The sequence below is a fragment of the Fusarium subglutinans genome, assembly GCF_013396075.1.
Source record: "Fusarium subglutinans strain NRRL 66333 chromosome Unknown NRRL66333_c0000159, whole genome shotgun sequence".
Classification (NCBI taxonomy): Eukaryota; Fungi; Ascomycota; class Sordariomycetes; order Hypocreales; family Nectriaceae; genus Fusarium; species Fusarium subglutinans.
The window spans coordinates 56,602-76,660 of record NW_023502222.1 but is presented as its reverse complement, the minus strand read 5'-3'; the positions used below and the strand labels follow the sequence as shown (position 1 = coordinate 76,660).

The following is a 20,059-nucleotide window of genomic DNA, read 5'->3' as shown; positions in this document are numbered from 1 at the left end:
CCAGGTCTTCGTACTCTGTACTCTGTAATCTGTAAGTGTCTTCGCCTCCATTGATGCCTGCATGGCACGAGCACGATTCGATTCGATACGAAGTCACCTTGCTATCTTGTACGAGAGAGAAGCGGATATCTCTTCGGCTAGTCCGTCATATCTCCAAATGCACTCCGCTCTCCAAATGTCTTAGCCAGCAGAGTGTTTCTTCACCTGCACTCTTGGGTTACAAGAAGTGGTGATTATTCGACTTTGTTGTGTGATACCTCATAAAATGTGCAACTGTGATCGCTTCTCTATGAGCCTGGACATCTGGCCGCGTCAGCTCCATAGTGAGGCACAAACAAGATATCATCAACGCCAACTATTGGCGCGATATCCATAGCATCATGTTCTCGTCGTGGTGCATTGCGCGGGGTTGTCTAAGGGTTCAGTGCAGTGACATGCCCCGCCCATATGCAAGAAATACGAAGGTTGTTGGCTGGTCCAGATGCCTAGCACCGAACAGATTTACCCTTTCTGGGCACAGTTGGCCACCATTCTTGCATCCGAGTGGCCAATCGTCCGTAAAGAATCCTCCGCCGTGATCATGGTGGGCTCGTACATGTTGTGAGCGACTTCAACTACCAACTGGAGCGCGTCGTTTGTGTGGTCCAAGATGCACTCTGTGATGCACAATGAGAAGACCATAATAACAAATGTGCAGTAGTGGTCTCATATCGCTTCATGGCTACTAGATGTGGAGTCTGTAGTAGGTAGTCAACCGTTCGCGCCCGCCACAAAGCCAAGCTCTAGACATGCAGTTGAGAGGAGAAAAAAGAAGGACGACCTCCACTCGTTGGAAGTATGTAGGACTACTCCGTAGGTATGCCCATGATGGCGAGTATGGGGCATCACCAACATCTGACAAGAGTACTGTAGCGTTGAGTCAACTAGAAAGATCTCCATTGGGATCTTCTGAAGATCACAGACCGGGCTGCTGTAACAAGAACATTATCGATGATACTATTGACTCCTTTTAATCACGGCTCTTAAAACCAAGGGCCTTGGAGATTACGGCGGTCATGGTGAGCCTCCCCAGACCGCCCTAAAAAGCCCAAGCTTGAGCGGCGGACCGCACTAGTTGAGTCTATCTGGGCTAGCCTCCAAGTATTCCGGGACCTCCTGGGCACAAAATGCGCCGAGTGGTGGATGATATGGAGCAGATAAAGTCTCATTGCTGCTGGGAAATGTTAGAGCTAAGCCCAATACCGCTGGGCTGCTCCTAAAGTCCCCTGTTCGCTCTACGAAAATTGGTGCTACTGGTGCTACTTTGCCCACCGTCTGTGGTCATGATATCGCCCAGGCTCGGGTCTCGCCTCAGCTTTTGCTACGGATCATTTCTTTTGACGCTGTAGCCCGGCGGTAGGTATCTGGACTTAAGCTTAGGTATCCGTAGAGAGGTATCCATCCATCATCCATGCATCCATATACATATAGCCGGGGGTTGTCTGTCGTTGAAATGTCTCGGACCTCCTCGACCTTTTCTTCATCGTCCTCTTCTGTCACCACCTGCTTTTGATACACTCGCTATATCAGACCTGGTCTTGATTCTCAACAGTCGTTAACGCGCCATCTTCATCTTTTATTTCTTGTTTTGCTCGCTTTTTTTAAATTGTTGGTCGTCACTCACATACCTCGTTCTTAATCTGTAAGTCAAACATCGTCCGAGTCGACTGGTATTGCCCCGGTTGTCTTAGTGATAGCTTCCTCCATACCTCTCCTTCCCGCAGAGCACAAGCAATCTCCTCGTTATAGGAAAGAGAGAGACTTCCAATGAAATACAAGTGAATAAAACCGCTGACTCCCGGCCAAAGAAAATCCATACCTTTCGTCAATCTTCACCGTTTACGAACTTTTTTGGACTTCGCATACATAACTTCATCGTATCCAGCACAACTAGCTCTCATACAAGACACAAATACGTCACAATAATGCCTTCTCTCCGAACAACCGTTTTGGCCGTTGCTGCCTCAGCCATTGCCGTTGTCAATGCCGACTATGTCATTGACCCCGAGAGTGTTCCCCTGTCTCAACGCCGTGAGTAAACCATCTATCGCTGGTTTCTCTTTAAGGTGCAGGGACTAATGCAGAACCAGGTGTTTGGTGCCAGAACGAAATAGAAACCTGCCCAATGATTTGCGGGCAGACTAGCAAGGGAGACACCAAGGTTAATGAGTGTGATCCTGTAAGTTTCGTTATCCGGGCTTCGTTTACAACTATTAATTTCTTTCGTCCAGAAAACCCTTACATACGGCTGCATCTGCGGCGACGGCAAGCAACCTAACGTGTCTGAATATTCCCTGACCCTGCCATTCTATGTCTGCCAGGAATGGGGTAACCAGTGTGTCGAGGACTGCAATGGAAGTGCCTCTTGTGCTTCTGACTGCCGCCAGAACCACCCATGCGGTGCCAGCAACCCCAAGAAGTACAACACCACTTCCACAGCTACCGACACAGCTGCCGTCAAAGCGACAGCCAGCGCTACTGACGATCCCAATGTTGTCTACACTGGCACCCCAGGAGGCGACGATGATGATGACTCCGACTCAGACAGCTCAACAACAACAAAGACCAACGGCGCCGCCGTCATTGAGGCTGGGCGCACATGGGGCCTGACTATTGTCCTGAGCACCATCTTCGCTGGGTTCGCCATGCTCTGAGTTTCTGGTGATGCTTGGCGGTTTGCTGCCAAAGAGGTTACTGCATTGCTTCTGTTCTCTTGTGTTTGTTGCTCCTACATTCCTTTGAAGCCTTGGACGTCTAGGTGTTTGGTTGTCTTTTATGGTGGGATATTCTTTTTTATGATTCAACTTGAGGGGTTGCCCTCCTACATCATTAATATCGTCAATGTCGAAGGGACGAAGAGATGGGTGTGAATAGGTGGTAGAGCAGGACGAAATACACGTCGTTGACTGCAATCAAGCAGTCGAACCACCATGAGCCTTTCACAACAGATTTGAAGCGAGTGTGATATCATGATGCATGAAACAAGCAGTGGCCTATCGAGACATGTCGTTGTCGGTTCGAGGATTCCGAGAATTGGAGGAGAACACAGTCAGCGTCAGTCGATCTTCACTCCACATTCCGCATTTCCAAGAAGACCCTTAGACGTGTACCGGGCTATCGGATCAACCAAACTACCGTGATGTAAGTTTTGTTCTCCAACTAGCATCCATTCCAGCCAATTGCAGTTGAATGAGAAGCTCGTATTCTTTTTGTTGGTGCTCACGCGCTCACGAGCCTAGAAGGGCATGTGAAAATCATTCTATCCATGCGCCGTTGATCCATAGCGTTAGTTCATCCCTCGCCTCGGCACCAACGGCTAAGACGGATCAAATAACGTCGAAACAATCTCATGATGGGGTGTCTATGCGAGCTCCTCCTCGTGAGCAGGCAGGGCTGGTGCACCCTTTTGGCAGGGCTGAGCCTGCTGAGGTCAATGTGCAAGTGAGAGTACTACCTAGGGATGCTCAAGGAACTTACTATTGTTCTCGAGTCTCACAAGAAAGGGGCCGTCAAAGTCGACCTGTTTCGTTAGCTGTCAAATTGATGATTGGAGCCTTCAAATGAACGAGCCGCTAATTACCTTACCCAATTTTAGATGCGTGTTTCCCCTGTAAGCGGATACCTCTAGTGGATCGGATCGCTGGTGTTAGCAGGGGCTTTGGGGTTTACGATCCAGGGGCTCGACGTACGACGACACCAGTACGAGTTGGAGGTTGAATTCCAATTTCGAGTCCTAACTAGCCTTGAGCTGTCAAAACCTGCCCCCTTAAACCCTTTCAATCCCTTCTTTTCTTCATCTGCAAAAAAACACTCCTTGGCGGTAACTGTTCATCAACATATTTAATTCTTTATCTGACTCTTCACCGCTATTCTTGCCTGCTTTACTCTGTCTCAGCCCTCCCGGTCGTCTTCGCAAATCAGGTCCGCCACATATAACCTTGGCTTGAAATCCGATTCATCTACCGTTGTCGATAAGAGAAAACCTGTCACGCTTGTTCTTCGATTATCTGTGTCTTCCCGCCCACGTGCCGCGCCGCCTGTCTCTGTTAGGATAATACCGCCTTGGAAGAGAGCCGAGGGTCAATCATCCATTTGCAGGGCTTTTGGCGGATCTACCTTATTACCCTGTCCTGCTGCAAGTCACTATTGCGCGTGCCCGCCGTCGCTGCAGGTCCGATTGTTTAGGTGTTTTTATCGACGTCTTTAATTTTTTTTGCCTTCCCCTTGATTTAAGAGACTCCCCCATTTTTGCCCCTCCTCCTCCGGCCCCTCTCTTCCACCATGACTGCAAGCGAGACACTTCCGCTTTACAACCCAACGGCCACTGACCCGGACGGTACGAATATGGCTCCTAATACGAGTAAGTCTAGGAACAAAAGGAAGCTCTTTGAACGCCTGGGTTCCATGGGTACTGCAATAAGAGACCGTTGACCACTAACATCGGGGCCCTGCAGAAAAGAATGTTGCTGAGTGCATCTCTGATGACGCACTGGTACACTTCAAGTCATACAAGTACTCAAGCGTCGACCTGTCGCCAGTCTCGAAATACGTTCTTGGTCCTTTTGTATGTATTGCCTCTACCTTCAGCTCCCTTATGCGCGTATCTCAAATCTGCTTTACCATTTTATCTCAACAATTACCATCTGGAAGAGCTCGCCGACACTCGCCTGCCAAGTTTTTTTTGGAGCTCGTGATAGCTAACGCGTCTTTGTCGTCATGTAGTGGAATGCCTCTGTTAACCTCCTACCACTATGGATTGCTCCCAACATGGTGACCCTTTTGGGTTTCTGCTTCATCCTGATAAATGTCGCTTTCTGTGCAATCTGGATGCCTGATCTCGTTGGACCGGTATGTGGGAGACCTTCCATGTCTCTGGAGTGAAGTACTAATCGCAAGTGTTATTGTAGGCTCCTTCATGGCTTTACTTCAGCTTTGCCTTTGGCCTCTTCATGTACCAAACGATGGATAACCTCGACGGAAAGCAAGCTCGACGAACTGGAACCTCAAGCGGCCTGGGCGAACTTTTCGATCACGGTATCGACTCTTTGAACTGCACACTCGCCAGCCTTCTCGAAACTGCTGCTATGGGTCTTGGTACCTCTCCAGCTGGCATCATCACCGCTCTATGTCCATGCCTGCCCATGTTTTTCTCGACCTGGGAAACATACCACACGCATACTCTCTACCTCGGCGTTATCAACGGTCCTACAGAAGGCATCCTTATTGCCTGTGCAATTATGATCATGTCTGGCATTTGGGGACCCGGCATCTGGACCATTCCTTTGGCTAATGGCATCAAGGACACTCTTCCTGGTCTTGCTGAGCTCCTTGGCGAGACCACTTTCCGAGATATCTGGATTGGCCTTATCATTGGCTCCCTCGTCTTTACACAGATTCCCTTCTGTGTGCTCAACGTTGCTAAGGCTCGCAAGTCCAGAGGAGAGCCCATTCTTCCCGTCTTCCTTGAGTGGATTCCTATGGCCGTCTTCACTTTTTCGATCGCCGCTTGGGTCTTCTCTCCTTACAGTACCATCATGAAGGAGAACCACCTGATGCTTTTCTGCTTCATCATGTCATTCGTCTTTGGCCGCTTGACCACTAAGATTATTCTTGCCCATTTGACTCGCCAACCTTTCCCTTGGTGGACCGTTATGCTATACCCTCTTGTTGGTGGTGCGTTCCTCGGAAACATGCCTCGATTTGGACTCCCTCAGGTCAGCGCCCAGTTCGAGCTTTTCTACTTGTGGGCCTACCTTCTCTTTTCCACGATTGTCTATTTCCGCTGGGCCTGGCTCGTTGTTACCAGCATCTGCAACTACCTCGGTATCAATGCCCTCACTATCCCCAAGGAGAAGCAGATCGCCAACAAGGCGGCACAAGCTGCCAACAAGCTACACTAAGCCGGAACTAGCCGTTTTGGCCGAGCAGTTTTGTTCTGTCAAGCCCTGATAGATCGAAATGGCATATAAAATAATCCACCCAGAGAGGCGCAGCATTTTGGAGAGAGATCATGGGACAAAAAATACTGGTGTCGCAGCACAAGTCGAAGAATCAAAGCATGACGAGGGCGTTTGGTGTTTACTTGCGGGTTTCTCGCATTCTTTATGACGCTAGGATACTTAGGGGTCTTGTATCACGTCAACAACCATTGGGGTGTATTCATTGTAATAGATATAAATGTGTAGACGATGGTGTTAGAGACTGCCTTTTGGATAGGCCCCGGCTTTGACGCATAAGGCGCAAGCCAAATCAATACGAAGCTTCAATATTTCAGATGTATTGCCCATCGCCGCCCATGCTAATCTCATGATACCTTTACTTTTGTCTTGTCTCTGTTGCTTATGAGGGTCTTCTCAACATTTTAGAAACGTGGGGTTAACGGGATGACGTAGCCTGCGTTAGCTTCAGATGATGGATGTCTGCAGGAACCTCGGGTAAAGAGTTGTGGTGAAATCTTGCTTGCCAGTTCGTTAGTTTCTCGTATCATGAGATTATTCAACGGAAGTCTTTGGGGGAGAAGGTTTCCAAGCTAGCTCCCAATAATGCCTATTTAAAGTAAAGCAAAACGCCCATTAGTTCAAGATGCATGATCAGATAATACAACTCCACACCTTTTCTTAAGGTGGTCTTAGTATCAATAGCATTGTGTCGAATTTCAGTCTCTCTGGAATGTGCTCTAGCCTTTACTACCACTGACTTGCACGCCAGGCTTAGGCATGATCAATGATATCTTTTGCATTGCTTAGGTATTCAGGATACCGCAGCTCGGCATGATTGAGAGAATGGACATAATGACCACAGTATAGCTGGCTCTATATAGGCCAGTGAAAGTTATACGTGTCCAACTTGATAAATGCGTCCAGTGTGATTTATCCATCTCAAATGCACCCACACGCCTTTTATAACCGTGAACCAATGGGGCTTGACCATCCCCTGGCTGTTTAACCATAGGTAGTTTAAAGGGTCCTCCCCCGCGCCTGTTGTGCACGTTAGAAAGGCTTCTTCCGCCGAGAGCTAACAGGGAGCTTCGGGCTACTATCGTTCATAGCTGGTGAAGGGCTAACATGAAAGTCCAGATCCATTCATAGAACACATAACACACAATAGATTGAGGCTTAGTATTGTTGTAGAGAAAAACCAAAGAATTAACGGAGAATAATGTAAGCTTTGACCTCTACATATTGCCACACGCATATGGGGTTGTGGCCGGAGTGTTGTGTCCAGGTACAAAGATTCGCCTGTGGTGCTGGGCCTGGGTGAAGTACCTACTATTTTCCTCCCCACATCCTTCTTGTCGTACCTGGCCTTAGGTATCCTCCTCCCTTGCATGGATGGGCTGGCGAGAGAGGTTTAACTCCTGACACGAAGCATCTGTTTGTTTGATTCTGCTCTGTCTTTGTTCGCAACGTCCACGCTCACTACCACAGCTGAACTTTTGCGCATTATCATACGATTATTCTGATCCTCCAGACGGAATGAGCTAGTTTTGCGCCCCACGATAACCCGAACCAAAACCCGCTTCTTGTTGGTTTAGAGTAGTATTTATTGGTGTCTTCCCATCCATGGCTGAATCTTCGACAATGCCTCGACCGCTATCGCAATTGTCATTCCTTGCAAAGCTTCTCGTCTTTGTCTGCCTGCTCCTATCGACGGTCGCCGAGTCCATGACACTTTCAGATGAAACTCTCGAGAACATTCCTTCGCCCGGCGACGACTTTGATATCAAGGATGGCAAGCTTCTTGCTCCTATCCTGATTCCTCGTGTGCCTGGCACCGAGGGTCAACGCCGTGCCCAGAAACACTTTGTCGAGTTCTTCAAGGAAACTCTTCCCGAATGGAAACTCGAAATGCAGAATTCCACTTCAAAGACACCTGTACACGGAAACAAGCAAATCCCATTCTCCAACCTCATCTTTCGAAGAGACCCTCCTTGGGCACAGAACGGAGACGTTAGTCGACTTACGCTGGTCGCGCATTACGATAGCAAATATGAGCCTGAAGGATTCATTGGCGCAATCGACAGCGCAGCGCCATGTGCCATGTTGATGCATGTCGCGAGGAGCATTGAGGATGCGCTCACTGCAAAATGGGCCAAGATGCAGAAGGATGGATCTGCAGATGATGGGCTTGAGGAGACCCAGGGAATCCAGATTATCTTTCTAGATGGCGAAGAGGCATTCAAGCATTGGACGGAGGAGGACTCGCTTTATGGAGCCAGGTATGTTCAATATGCAATTAACTACGAACCAAAGGATTGACTAACTTGTTGTCAAGATCACTTGCTGAGGAATGGGAGTATCAGTTCCATGGATCTACTGCAACTTACAGGACTCCATTAGATTCTATTAGTCTATTTGTTCTTCTCGATCTTTTAGGATCTGCGGACCCTACTATTCCCTCTTACTTCCTTACAACCCACTGGGCATACCGAGCCATGGCAGGTCTCGAGAAGCGCATGCGACAGCTCAATGTCCTCGAGACCAAGCCCAGGTTCCCTTTCCTCCCAGATGGCAACAAAACCGCCAATCGATTCACTCGCAGCTATATTGACGATGATCACCGACCTTTCATGCAACGCGGCGTCGACATCTTGCATATCATTCCATCGCCATTCCCCGATGTGTGGCACGAGATCACAGACGATGGTGAGCACCTCGATCTTCCAACCGTGCGTGACTGGGCGAGGATCACCACTGCGTTCGTGGTGGACTGGATGCGTATCCAGGACTTCATGCCCAAGTTGGCGGGAACTAAAGCGAAGAGGAATGGCGCGGCTGCGACAACTACGTCGAGCCGGAGGACGGAGCTCTAGACGACATGAACGTACATATCTGCATCATTTATTAGAGAAATGTTGGTGGGTTATTTTGGGCTTGGCGTTATAGGTGCGATGTCATGAAAAGAGTCATGTAATGAACAGTCCATTTTGCAAACATGGAGGAAAGGAATCTTTGGTTGACTAGCAAACGTCTGAATCTACTACTCGTCTTGCTCATTAAAGTCTTCATGATCTTTCTGCCCGTACCAAGGAACCCTGAAAACGCTCATATTTCCCGTGGGTACCATGTGAGACGGACCGAGAAGGAGAGGCATTTATTGTGGATTTGCACCAACATCAGACTAGCAATAACTCCCGAAGTAGACGCCAAATTTTCCTGATTGGCCGACTCTATCTGGGACCCTGACGGCGACTGTGAAAGGAGGGCGTCTCCAAGTTTAAGCCCCGGACAGTTTTTATGGAGTCTGGAGAGATAATCGTGGTTCGTGATACGTTACGGCCAGCTTCCAGCGGGCTATTGGCAGTTTTGGTTTTGGTTTTGCGCGACATACGAGTAAGGTAAGGTAAGGGTATCGATCATGTTTGTAGTTCAAGCTGACGTCGGTTTTTCTGGCGCCCTCTTGACTCATTTATAGGTCTGCTACCTAGCAGTGGAGGTCTTCTATTTAAGTAATACCTGCTCCTTGCTTGTCTTTCATGGGCGCCATTCTTCAGTAGCTGCTGTAAACTACACTCGTCTTACACCTCACCATGTCAGCCATATATTCTGAAGCCCAAGTCGCTGGGTTTCTCAAACATCTTCAAATCCCTCAAGAATTCTATGTGGGCAATGACCCTATTCTGGACCATGCCTTTCTCAAAGTGCTACATCAGCACATGATCGCAACGGTCCCGTATGATAACTTGACGCTGCACTACTCGTCGCATCGCAACATCACTCTTGAGCCTCAAGCTCTGTACCAAAAGATCGTGGGGGATGGGCGCGGAAGAGGAGGTTACTGCATGGAGAGCAACCTCTTTTTCTGCTACATGCTGCGAGCTCTTGGTTTCCAAGTATATCCCGTTGGCGTCCGAGTCCGTCTACGAAAGGACGGAATTCCGTTTGGAAATTATCTCGGTTGGTAAGATGAAATGTAATGCTGTTATCGGTATCATCCACTGACCTCTTACAGGGTTCACATTGTCAACATTGTAACTCTGCCTGACAATTCTCGCTGGGTTATGGATGCTTCATTTGGCGGCGACGGCCCAACACAGCCCATGCCCTTGGTCGAGGGCGCTGAGTGGCACAATATGGGCACACAAAACGCACGTCTTATCAAGGACTTCATTCCCGGCCAGACAGAGCTCACGTCCGGCCGCCGTCTCTGGATCTACCAATGCCGCAACTCCCCCGACCAATCTTGGACCAGCTTCTATGCTTTCAGTCACTCAGTTGAATGGCTGCCAGCCGATTTCGAGGTCGCCAACTGCTACACGGGCACAAGTCCACGCAGCTTCCAGACATCGACGGTTCTGATTGTCAAGTTCCTGCTAAGAGAGAGCAAAACGTCACCAATGGGTGAGGAGATTTACGGGAAACGAATGCTGATTAATGAAGTGGTTAAAGAGAACCCTGGAGGTAAGACAAAGGTTCTGAAAGAGTTGAAGACGGAGGACGAGAGAGTGGAGGCGTTGAAGAAGTATTTTGATATTGATTTGACGACGGAAGAGAGGGATGCTATCAAGGGTTTCCAGACTGAAATTAAGAGCCAGTAGAGGATGATATACCACGAGTCATTGATTTACAAGCTTATAATAGAAATTATACTCAACTTTCGAGAAATGATACAAGGTTGAATCGAGAAAATAAAACAGTATGTTAGTTTCGTTCGGTTGTGGTTAGCACCTATGCTTTCATTGATCAATGCCAGTGCCATGATGCAACCCTTTTTCTGCAGTGTGATATTTCCTGAGGATCACAAGTCGGACCGAGAGGTCCTTGGCAACATGGATAATGGATTTCAATATCAGAATAACTCCTTCTTTTCTTTGATCATGCGAGAGTATGATCTTATTACATAAAGTCCAAGGCATTATGTTACATGTTTACCATATTTGAAAGCTTACTATTTAAAGTATTAAAAATACTTATATAATTACAATATATCTTAGTATACTATTAGTGTAATTAAGTAATTTTAATATATTTGCTTAATGTCATAAGTTTTATTACCTTGTAAGGATATAGAATAGATAGGAATAACTATTAATGTATAGGTTTATAGAAGTAATTTGTGATTACCTTACTATTAGATATCGCATATACCTACCCTGAAGCCAGGAGCTCTATTCGAGTCCCCACCAAAGTTAGAGCTTTGACCAATCAAAGCTCTCCACTGCCACCACGTAATGCAAGCTACCATCCATCTTTAGCTGTCCTGTCTCATCCACTTAGCCTCTACTCTAGAACCGACCGAATCGACCTGCGATAACGTCAAAACCATGCGCTTCTCAATCGCATCGTCCCTTCTCTTTCTAGCGAGCGTGGCTAGCGCTGCCTCGTCTTGGAGTTTCACCGATGGCTCCGTCACTGTCGGCTCCAAGAGAGGCCAGGGTGTTACTGCCAAGTAGGCTATCTGTCCCTCTCAGGATGCCATGATGATGCTATCATGGACGATTGAGTACGAGAGAACTTCCGCTGACTGGTCCGATTGATACAGATTTAGCGATCAGAAACCCACCAAGAAGCATCTCGTCTTAGGCAAGACAGATACTATCAAGGTCTCGTTGACCACAACCGAAGCTGGCGAGCCAAAGCGACCTCACCAGGCATTCCTTATCCTTACCGAGTCAACTGGCCTCGAGGCTCCGTTCCCTCTCAAGATGAAGGCCTCTGGAAAGGGCGAAGCCGAGATTGTACGCGACCAATAAAACTTGAATCAATTTCACGACTAACAACAATCACAGTCACAAAAGGATCTCCCTATCCAGCTGCTCCTCTCCGACGAACCCATTAAGGCCAACCTTGTCCTGGGATCTTTCGGCTCATCAAACCCTCTTATCTCCCCCGTCTTCAATATTGAAGTCCAACTTGACTCTAATGCTCCTTCACCTCAATATGAGGCTCCCGTTCGATATGGACCCCGAGCCGAGATCGACCATATCTTCAAGGTCGGCGACTCGAGTCCTCCCGTGGTTGTCACTCTTGTCTTTGTGCTTGCTATCGTGGCTAGTGTTCCTGCTCTCTTCCTCGGCGTACGTGTAAATTCTGCCATAATACACCCACAGACTAACAAGCATGTAGTGGCTCTTCCTTGGTGCCAACGTCAACCATTTGCCCAAGGCCCTCAAAGCTGCACCCATCTCCCACGCTGTCTTCTTTGGCTCCATTGTCGGCATCGAGGGCACTCTGTTCCTCTACTACGCCCAGTGGAACCTCTTCAAGACCTTGCCTATTGTCATTATCCTTGGCGTAGTGTCGCTTCTGAGTGGAACCAAGGCTTTGAGCGAAGTCCAGAGTCGACGTCTCGCTGGAGAGAGGTAATCTGGTTGCAATGTCCGAAAGTAAATGCTTGGCATGATAGAAGGGCTAAAGCTCGAAATCAATAATCGCAAGTCGATGTTGGTAGAAAGACAGGGGAAGATAGATATCTTACTAAAAGGACAGTTATTGCCCGAATGTGGGTACCAATATGTTTACTATGGATATTCCATGATGGGAATTTCTGTGACATCAAAAGTCTATCAATCAAGAGGGTTAAGGACGGGTAAATTTTCCCAAGAGTTGAAATGATGCCAAAGCATAGGCATACAAGAAGGATGTACATTATGATAGACACTGGAAATGGAGTCGGATTTGGTGACTTTTCAATGATTGCTACGCTCCAACAAGCGAATCCGTGCTCTGATTTGTGAATCATGGACTGAGACATAGACCTTGAACACTTCATCCGTGTAACTGACAGTCAATAATTTCAGTGTTTATTCATTATTCTCCTGCCTGTCCTGCTTGTTCTCTTACAATGTTCCATGCTTATTGCAATATTCAGTGTCCATCGCTTACTCATATGCTCGGAAACAACAGCCACTCATCACTCTTATTCCTCCTTCGGCTTGGTCCACATACTCAGCTGTTCCTCCAAGACACTGTTGAACCATTGTGTCTTCTCTATGATGGGTGCGTGTCCCATATCGTCCACAATGTGTACAGAGCCTGGGTTCAGCACTTTAATGAGCCGTTCGCCATTTGGAAAGCTGATCATGTTGTCACGCTTTCCATGAATAATCATGATGCGCTCAGAGCCGACACCGTCTGCTATTTCCCGTAGCTGGTCATCCGTCTTGTTGTGCAAAGCTGCCGCCGCAAGTTGGCACATGAGCATTTTGGTGGTGTACAGCTCGGGATTTGTCTTCTTGGTGAGTTCCTGAGCCTGGAAACGCTGAAAGTTGGTCTCAAAGAGGCCGTACGTCGGACCACCCTCTGGCGGTGGTGGACTGCATCGTGCGGTGACGCCTAGCTCAGGTAGTATATCATCATCTGGTGCGACGAGCCACTCGGGTGTGAAGAGCCGGAGAGCGGTGTCGACAATACTGCGCTCCATGGACTTGGGGATGATCATACCCATGGTGTCTGAGACAGTTTCCCACAGTCCCTTTGTGTTTTGGACTTTGCCTGATGTGCAGATGAGGGTGAGCGACTGCAGACGCTTGGGAATACGAATAGCAACTTCTTGTGCAATCATGCCACCCATGGAGATACCAACGAGGTTAATATCCCGCCCAGCCTTCCAGCCAACATGGTCGATGACCTCGATGGCATCGAGTGCCATGCCGCTGGTAGAATAGACACCCACGGGCTTGTCGCTGCCGCCCATACCACGATTATCGATAATGAGAACCGAGTACTTGTCGGCTCGATCATGACCGAAGTACTTTGTTTGACGCTGCCATGATGTCTTGACTCCTGCCAACCCCATAATAAGCTACACAAGGTCAGTCAAGCTCCCTCTCAGAACATGACCAAATCTGAAGCAAACATGATGCAGACAGTACGAAACAGTAACACGCGGACGGAGAGATTAAGGGAATTTTGACGGAAGAAACGTACCACAAGCTTGACGGGTCCCTGACCATGAATCTCCCACGCAATGCCGACTGGACCACCGCGACCCTCAGCGACAGAGACCTTGCCCTGAGAGTGAGGTTCAAGGGCCCAGAGTGTGCCTGGGTAGGCCGGGTGCTTGAGCGTCTCCTCAACCGAGGGAAACGTGCGTTGTCTGCGAGGACGTATCGCGTGTAAGTGAGCCTTGAATCCACACATGAGGAGCGAGAAAAAAGAAGCAAGAAAAGACACAATGGAAAGATAAAGACTGGAACGATGATGGATTGGGTTTGTTTTGTTGGTCGAGGACTCACAAGTCAGACGCCATAATCAATATTTGGCGTTTGTTTGCTGTTATAATAAACCTGGTCGGGGCTCTTTCTTGTGCAAACACGTTTGTGTACCTTCCGAGTCTCGTGCTGTTATTTTATACCTAAGTATAAGGTAGATGGGTAGTATCTCAAGTTGCAGTTGTCAAAAAAACCCCGTACGTCACTCACGGACGCGAGTAGGAGAGTGTAGTCAAGTGAGTACGGAAGAAAGATACAGATTTGAGCGAATGAAGAGTAATTAAGGGTAATTGACATATAGAAAAAAGCAAAGAGTTGTCCGCGTTGTAGGAGACTAGGTAAGGTAGGCTCAGAATTGTGGAGAGGTAGAAGTAGGTGGTATTCGGAATATCTTGTCACAACTCAACTTGCAACTTGCCAGGGTGAGAGAGAGCGAGTGTGAGTGAGTGAGTAAAGGTGACATGGATCGCTGCATGATGCCTCGGCGCTACATTAGTCTACCTTAGTACCTACAATTGCTTGATCGCCATGGGCCTAGGCACGCCACGTGCAGAATCCGAACATGGTACCCTTAGTTACATTCCAGTTTCGATGGAAGTGAGAACGAGGTAGCAAACCCCCTGAGTTATAGACCAAGTCAGCTATTATCGCAGAGTTTAATATACCCATAAGCCACTACCATTCAGCCATGTCTAATTGACGAAACAACTCTAACATGCAATGAATCTCAGACAGCTAATCCATGATTAGATATACGCCAAAATCAAAGACTTGTACTCTTTTTAAGCCATTTCTTAATGTCTTTTTATTGTTTCTTGTTTTGTTCCTTTTCAGATTGAACTCCTCTCTGGTGTCTGGTCGTTCATTCATTGTCCACTTATATACCTATGCGTAGTAAATCCATAACTCTTCCACATCCACCTCAAGGCATCACAAGTCCGATACCACTCAGATTTTCTTCGTCAAGCTGGTTCTTACGATCGACACCACCAGCAATTGGGTTAACACGATAGTTGAACAGGTAATAATGAAGTTGACCATCACCGGCTCCGAATTTCTGCTGCTCCAGGAACAGCGCATTGTCCATCAGCGTCAATGCGTTGAACACATCGAACTTGTGGCGCTTGGAGAGAATAAGGGCATCGTGGACAAGCTCGTTAAGGCGCTTCTTGAGAGCAGCTTTGTCGAACTTGTCCTGTAGCGCGACGTCTGTGCCGTAGTAAAACATGTAAGCAACCTTGATAACGTTGTGCTTAGCGTTTCCAATGGCAGTCGACTCGATGCAGAAGAAAGAGAAGAAGTCGGTAATCTTCTTGTTTTCGTCCTTTGTAGTTTATCAGTACCCATTCTCCGAACTTTGTTCTCACGGTGACTTACCTCGACAACGTATGTCCACACTACCTGCTGGTCGTTGGGTCCAACCTTGGGGACAAACCAGTGATGAGCTTCCTCGCGACTGAACTCTGGCGTCATGTCAAAGCGCGCATTATATCGCTTATACAAATCCATAACAGCATCAAGGTCATTCTCTTCCAGCGGCCGCAGACCCTTGGTGCTAGTATCATCTGGTAACGCATACTTGCGAACCTGATACTGAGGTTTGCTGTTTGCGGGTAGAGGACTGAAGCCACACTCGTAAAGCTTTTGCCAATTAATAGCGCGATGGAAGTATCTGCATGTGCTGACGGGCTTGGGCAGGACGACGCCAGCGGTGTAGAGTCCTTGCCAGATCTCGTTGAGGTTGCTGCGCCTGGTAATCTCCTTAATGAGTACTGGTGTAAGACGCTTGCCTCGAAGTTTCTTGTGGATGGCAAGGAAGTTGACCTCAGAGCAGGTAACAACGTTTTCTCGGACACGGAGGTGAACGGGAATGGCCGAGATAAAAGCAACGAGAAGACGAGATTGGGTTGCGCGGACACCAACATGGTATTCCTTCTTCCAGCCAGGAGGCATCATGGCCCTACACGTGTTAGCGGAAAGTGGTTTGGAAAAGCTAACTCGTGTATTAGCCCAGCAGTTTGACAACTTACCATCGAAGAATAGAGGGAGAATAGTTGAAGCGGAACATAGCCTCATCGTCCTCGACGTAGTGCTTGTTCAACAGCTCGTAAACTTCTTTAATCTCCTCGTCATTCGTCAAATCCATCGTAACCCACTCGAAGCCAGGAATTAGAGGGGCGGGCTCCTTGTCGACCTCCTCGACCTTCTGAATACGTAAGGGACCCTCCTTCAGAGTCGCATCCTCTCCAAACTTGGGTACAGGCTGCGTCTGCCAGAACTTATACGATCCCATATCTTTGGCGTTCTTTCCGCCAGCGGCAAGACCAGTCATGATATCTTGTAGTGACATTTTCTTAAGCATGTCGGCAGCCTGAGAGCCGGAAGGATCATCGCTCTTGGAGGCCTTATTCACCTCTTGGGAGAGGGCTGGGTTGAGGGCAAGGAACTCCTTGATCTGCTGCGGAGTGAGGCCATCGAGGGCCTTGTGGAAATCGGAATCGGTCGGTGCGGATTTCGAGCCGGTCAGGGCCTCCTTAACCTTCGCTCGCTTCGACTTCTTCTTCTTTTTCTTCTTCTTGTCGCCGGAGCCTTCAGCAGCGTGCTCCTCATGCTCCTCCTCGGATCCAGATTCGGCGGCATCGTTGTCGTCGGCTTCAGCTTCGGCGTCGGCGTGAGCGATGGCCTTGCCCTTGAGCTCGGCGTTCGTCTCGTCGAAGACGGGCTCAACTGGCTTGGACTCCTCGGACATATTTCGAGATGGACGTTTTGATGTAGGTGTTGTCGATGCTAACAGGTAGGTAATGTTACGTGGGGTGGGGGGTTAAATCGAAGGAGCTCTTTGGTGGGGTAATTTCGCGGTAGCATGTGTCTGCCCTCCACTGCTAACGTCAGGTGGGGTTAAACGGCTTTAATAAGTACTATATACCTATACAAGAACAACCACAGGAGGTGGCCTCGAGTTGCAAACTTAATACTCGCCCCGTGATATTAGCTGGCTAAAGGGGCCCTATTGTTTATAGTAGTATACTGATAGAATAGCTAAAGAGACGAATAAATTTTCATAAGCTTGAAAGAAAGGGAAAGGAACGGAAGGATACCCGTGAGGAACTGGGGTCTCGACATTGGACGCATCCAAGAATCCAGTAAATGGTTCAGAGAACTATCCGACAATGAACAAAAGCCCGCTATTCACAAAGTGTGATACTTTACTAAATGGTGTAATGAAAGATGCCTTGAGTTGTATCTCACTTGCAGCAATCAATGACGTTCTTTGCCTTGAGTATGAGTCTGCCAGGCTGACGGACACTTTTTGAGTTCGGTGATCCAAGGATTTTGTGATCACTACGACTCGCGCAGGTATTATAAAAAAAAAAGACTTAGGTAACCTAGCATAGGTTTAGGATACCTTTTAGTATGTTTATTTGACACCCCATATAAAGGTCCGACGTTTTCTTGCTCCCTGAAGGGCAGGGCCTTTTGGGAACAATGGCTGCTTTATCAGCTCCATCCTGGTACAATTGAAGGAAGCGACGGTGGCAGATCTGATGAGTAGTGAGTTCAATGAGTATCTGACGGGGAGTTGTCTCAAGTGATGAAGAATAGGGAAAGTCTGAATTGGCAATAACCTCTTCTCTACTACGATGGCTATTTATAATATTAAATCATTATGCGAATTCAGTGACGGAAAGTATCTCCTATAAGACTATTTATTAACGGCCTTATGGTTTCACATCCCTTCCATGGAAAGCTATACTCTAGGGCCGACACGAACATGCGACGCCTTTAAGTGCCCTACGTTGGAGAGGAGTAGTATACAGCCCTAGGAACACATGCTTTGGAAATATGAAAACTTCGAAGTTAGGATCTAGAAAGTAGCAAAGTACATTCCGTGCCACTTATCGAACTATGCAGAGTAATTACTAAGAAATCATGTATGAGTTGGCATTGCAACTCAATAGGCCAGATATGAAGATGCTACTTATTAGATGCCGTACAGCTATCCTGATGGATGTGCCCTACCAGTCTATTCATCACTGTAGGTCGTTCCATCAAGATCAAATGCCCTCATGATGGCCAGCGCAACAGGCGCATAGCCCATGATGTCGTTGTGGCCTGAGTCACTCATTAGCATTCAATCTCGACAGGACTGAACAAACATTAACTTACCCCCATATGGGAAAAGCTCTTGACGGATAATCATGTTGGGTTCAGCAGTCCAAGTGGTCACAAATGCATCCTTGCCCTTGCGGATGGTGCGCTCTGCTTTCCAAGCCTCGAAGTCCTTGTCATCCATAATCCCAAGAGTCTCCTGGGCAGCGGCTCTGAACAACTTATTGTCTTCCGTCCAAGGAATGTCTTTATCATTCTTCGCATGAATCAAATTAAGCCTGAGTCTCGTCTTCGTATGGCGGACTACGTTGGCGAGCCGCCTGTCTGAATGCCACTTATCGACAACGAAGCGATGGATGAAACGCACAAGAGAAGGCCACATGCGGAAGGGGGCAAGTACAGGGAAGATACCCACGATTCGATAACCCAACAGGAGATTTGCAAGATCGCTGAAGCCAGCGACTATGGTAATGCCTGCAAATTCGACGCCCTGAAGGGCATACCTTTCAGCAACGGCACTGACTACAGCAGTACCTAAACTTTGCCCGAGCAGGACGATGCGACTTGGTGGAATCTCTGCCACGTTGGTAGCCCAGTCAACGAGTGTCGCAGCATCTTGGATTACTCCAGTCTCTGAAGGTGTGCCCGTAGAATGACCAAATCCTCGGTAGTCGATGGCGATAACATGATATGAGGAAGTGTCAGTCAGGGAATGGTAGCTGAGAGGTCGAATAGCTTGCGCGATATGACCAGCGTTCTGTAAGGTCAGTAGATATTGGTTAGAACATGGCGGTCACCACTTACACCGTGAACTGAGATATGAGTAAGTATCAATGGGACGAGAACTCCAGATTCAACTTACAATATAACACCAAGCGGGATTCTGGATCCTCCTTTAGTAAACGAAATGACTCGGTCCTTGTGAAGTCTGCCGAGAAACCCGGCTCTTGGGATTCTATCTTGGCCTCATTCTTTAGATATAGAGGGAGCGGAAGGATATGCCAGGCGTAAATTGATTCACCGTCAGGTGTCTTTAGTGAGAACGGAGTTACCTGGTTCCCTATACGAGCATTATATGAGTATTATAAATACAAAATCTCAGGGTTTAGACATACGAGCGAAACCCCATCGTTCTGGTTGGTTGACATTACTCCATAATAATGTGTTGAACTTGTGCGCATATAGAAACCTGATTAGAGAGTCAAAACCGATTAACTTCACAATGATACACGACCCAAACATACTGTCTCTGGAAGAACGGTGTCATTCCCAGTCCCAAGAAAACGCAATAGAGGCCCAGTGGCGCTGCGACGGCTATAACCACAGCCTTGACGGCGGGATGAAGATGGGACATGATTTTCCGATGGTGGGTCAAAGAACAAATTAGAGTAAAAGAGATCTATGAGAGATTCTGAAAATGAAACGCTACCTAGGTACCTTGGCCGGAGCGAATAATACGCTCACCTGCTAATTACAAGGCAGAACCTATGAAGGCCTGAGGTCGAACCAGACAGGACGTTGCTTTGCCCGCGCTAAGCACCAGCGATCATCATCTACGGGACTTCTCACGTGGGGAAGACTACGCCTGCATTCAATGTACCTGAGGCGCGTCTGATGCGGCTGTGGCCCCACCTAATCTGCTGGGAAGAAAGAGCCGCGAAATGACCACACCTCACCTTACCTCAGTGGAGGCTAGGTAATGGTGAGTGCTAAAGGAAGATGTAGATAAAGAAGCTTATGCACTATCATCGGCCAATA

The 20,059-nt window shown here is 47.9% G+C and overlaps 8 protein-coding genes across 8 annotated transcripts; 5 read left to right on the top strand and 3 right to left on the bottom strand.

Moving 5' to 3' along the window:
* Positions 1–1,964: 1,964 nt before the first annotated feature.
* FSUBG_9883 (cdp-alcohol phosphatidyltransferase) lies at positions 1,965–2,693 on the top strand (the record flags this gene model as incomplete). Its single annotated transcript, XM_036688443.1, has 3 exons — positions 1,965–2,070; positions 2,130–2,218; positions 2,271–2,693. 3 exons carry the CDS (start codon positions 1,965–1,967, stop codon positions 2,691–2,693), a joined length of 618 nt encoding a protein of 205 aa, XP_036534643.1.
* Positions 2,694–4,320: 1,627 nt separating this feature from the next.
* FSUBG_9882 (ethanolaminephosphotransferase (aminoalcoholphosphotransferase)) lies at positions 4,321–5,939 on the top strand (the record flags this gene model as incomplete). The annotated part of the gene is made up of 4 exons (XM_036688442.1): positions 4,321–4,399; positions 4,494–4,603; positions 4,762–4,887; positions 4,947–5,939. The coding sequence occupies 4 exons, from the start codon at positions 4,321–4,323 to the stop codon at positions 5,937–5,939; spliced, it is 1,308 nt and encodes a 435-aa protein (XP_036534642.1).
* A 1,680-nt stretch (positions 5,940–7,619) lies between these two features.
* FSUBG_9881 (glutaminyl-peptide cyclotransferase) lies at positions 7,620–8,851 on the top strand (the record flags this gene model as incomplete). Its single annotated transcript, XM_036688441.1, has 2 exons — positions 7,620–8,257; positions 8,314–8,851. The coding sequence occupies 2 exons, from the start codon at positions 7,620–7,622 to the stop codon at positions 8,849–8,851; spliced, it is 1,176 nt and encodes a 391-aa protein (XP_036534641.1).
* A 717-nt stretch (positions 8,852–9,568) lies between these two features.
* On the top strand, positions 9,569–10,576 carry FSUBG_9880 (arylamine n-acetyltransferase; the record flags this gene model as incomplete). Its single annotated transcript, XM_036688440.1, has 2 exons — positions 9,569–9,939; positions 9,991–10,576. The coding sequence occupies 2 exons, from the start codon at positions 9,569–9,571 to the stop codon at positions 10,574–10,576; spliced, it is 957 nt and encodes a 318-aa protein (XP_036534640.1).
* A 726-nt stretch (positions 10,577–11,302) lies between these two features.
* On the top strand, positions 11,303–12,344 carry FSUBG_9879 (oligosaccharyltransferase delta subunit (ribophorin II); the record flags this gene model as incomplete). The annotated part of the gene is made up of 4 exons (XM_036688438.1): positions 11,303–11,427; positions 11,521–11,716; positions 11,768–12,055; positions 12,105–12,344. The coding sequence occupies 4 exons, from the start codon at positions 11,303–11,305 to the stop codon at positions 12,342–12,344; spliced, it is 849 nt and encodes a 282-aa protein (XP_036534639.1).
* Positions 12,345–12,897: 553 nt separating this feature from the next.
* FSUBG_9878 (alpha beta hydrolase) lies at positions 12,898–14,120 on the bottom strand (the record flags this gene model as incomplete). The annotated part of the gene is made up of 2 exons (XM_036688437.1): positions 12,898–13,782; positions 13,908–14,120. 2 exons carry the CDS (start codon positions 14,118–14,120, stop codon positions 12,898–12,900), a joined length of 1,098 nt encoding a protein of 365 aa, XP_036534638.1.
* Positions 14,121–15,113: 993 nt separating this feature from the next.
* Positions 15,114–16,940, bottom strand: FSUBG_9877 (glycylpeptide n-tetradecanoyltransferase; the record flags this gene model as incomplete). The annotated part of the gene is made up of 3 exons (XM_036688436.1): positions 15,114–15,515; positions 15,569–16,151; positions 16,222–16,940. 3 exons carry the CDS (start codon positions 16,938–16,940, stop codon positions 15,114–15,116), a joined length of 1,704 nt encoding a protein of 567 aa, XP_036534637.1.
* A 1,275-nt stretch (positions 16,941–18,215) lies between these two features.
* FSUBG_9876 (Abhydrolase domain protein) lies at positions 18,216–19,655 on the bottom strand (the record flags this gene model as incomplete). The annotated part of the gene is made up of 6 exons (XM_036688435.1): positions 18,216–18,304; positions 18,359–19,058; positions 19,106–19,113; positions 19,164–19,361; positions 19,417–19,490; positions 19,546–19,655. 6 exons carry the CDS (start codon positions 19,653–19,655, stop codon positions 18,216–18,218), a joined length of 1,179 nt encoding a protein of 392 aa, XP_036534636.1.
* Between the last annotated feature and the right edge of the window lie 404 nt (positions 19,656–20,059).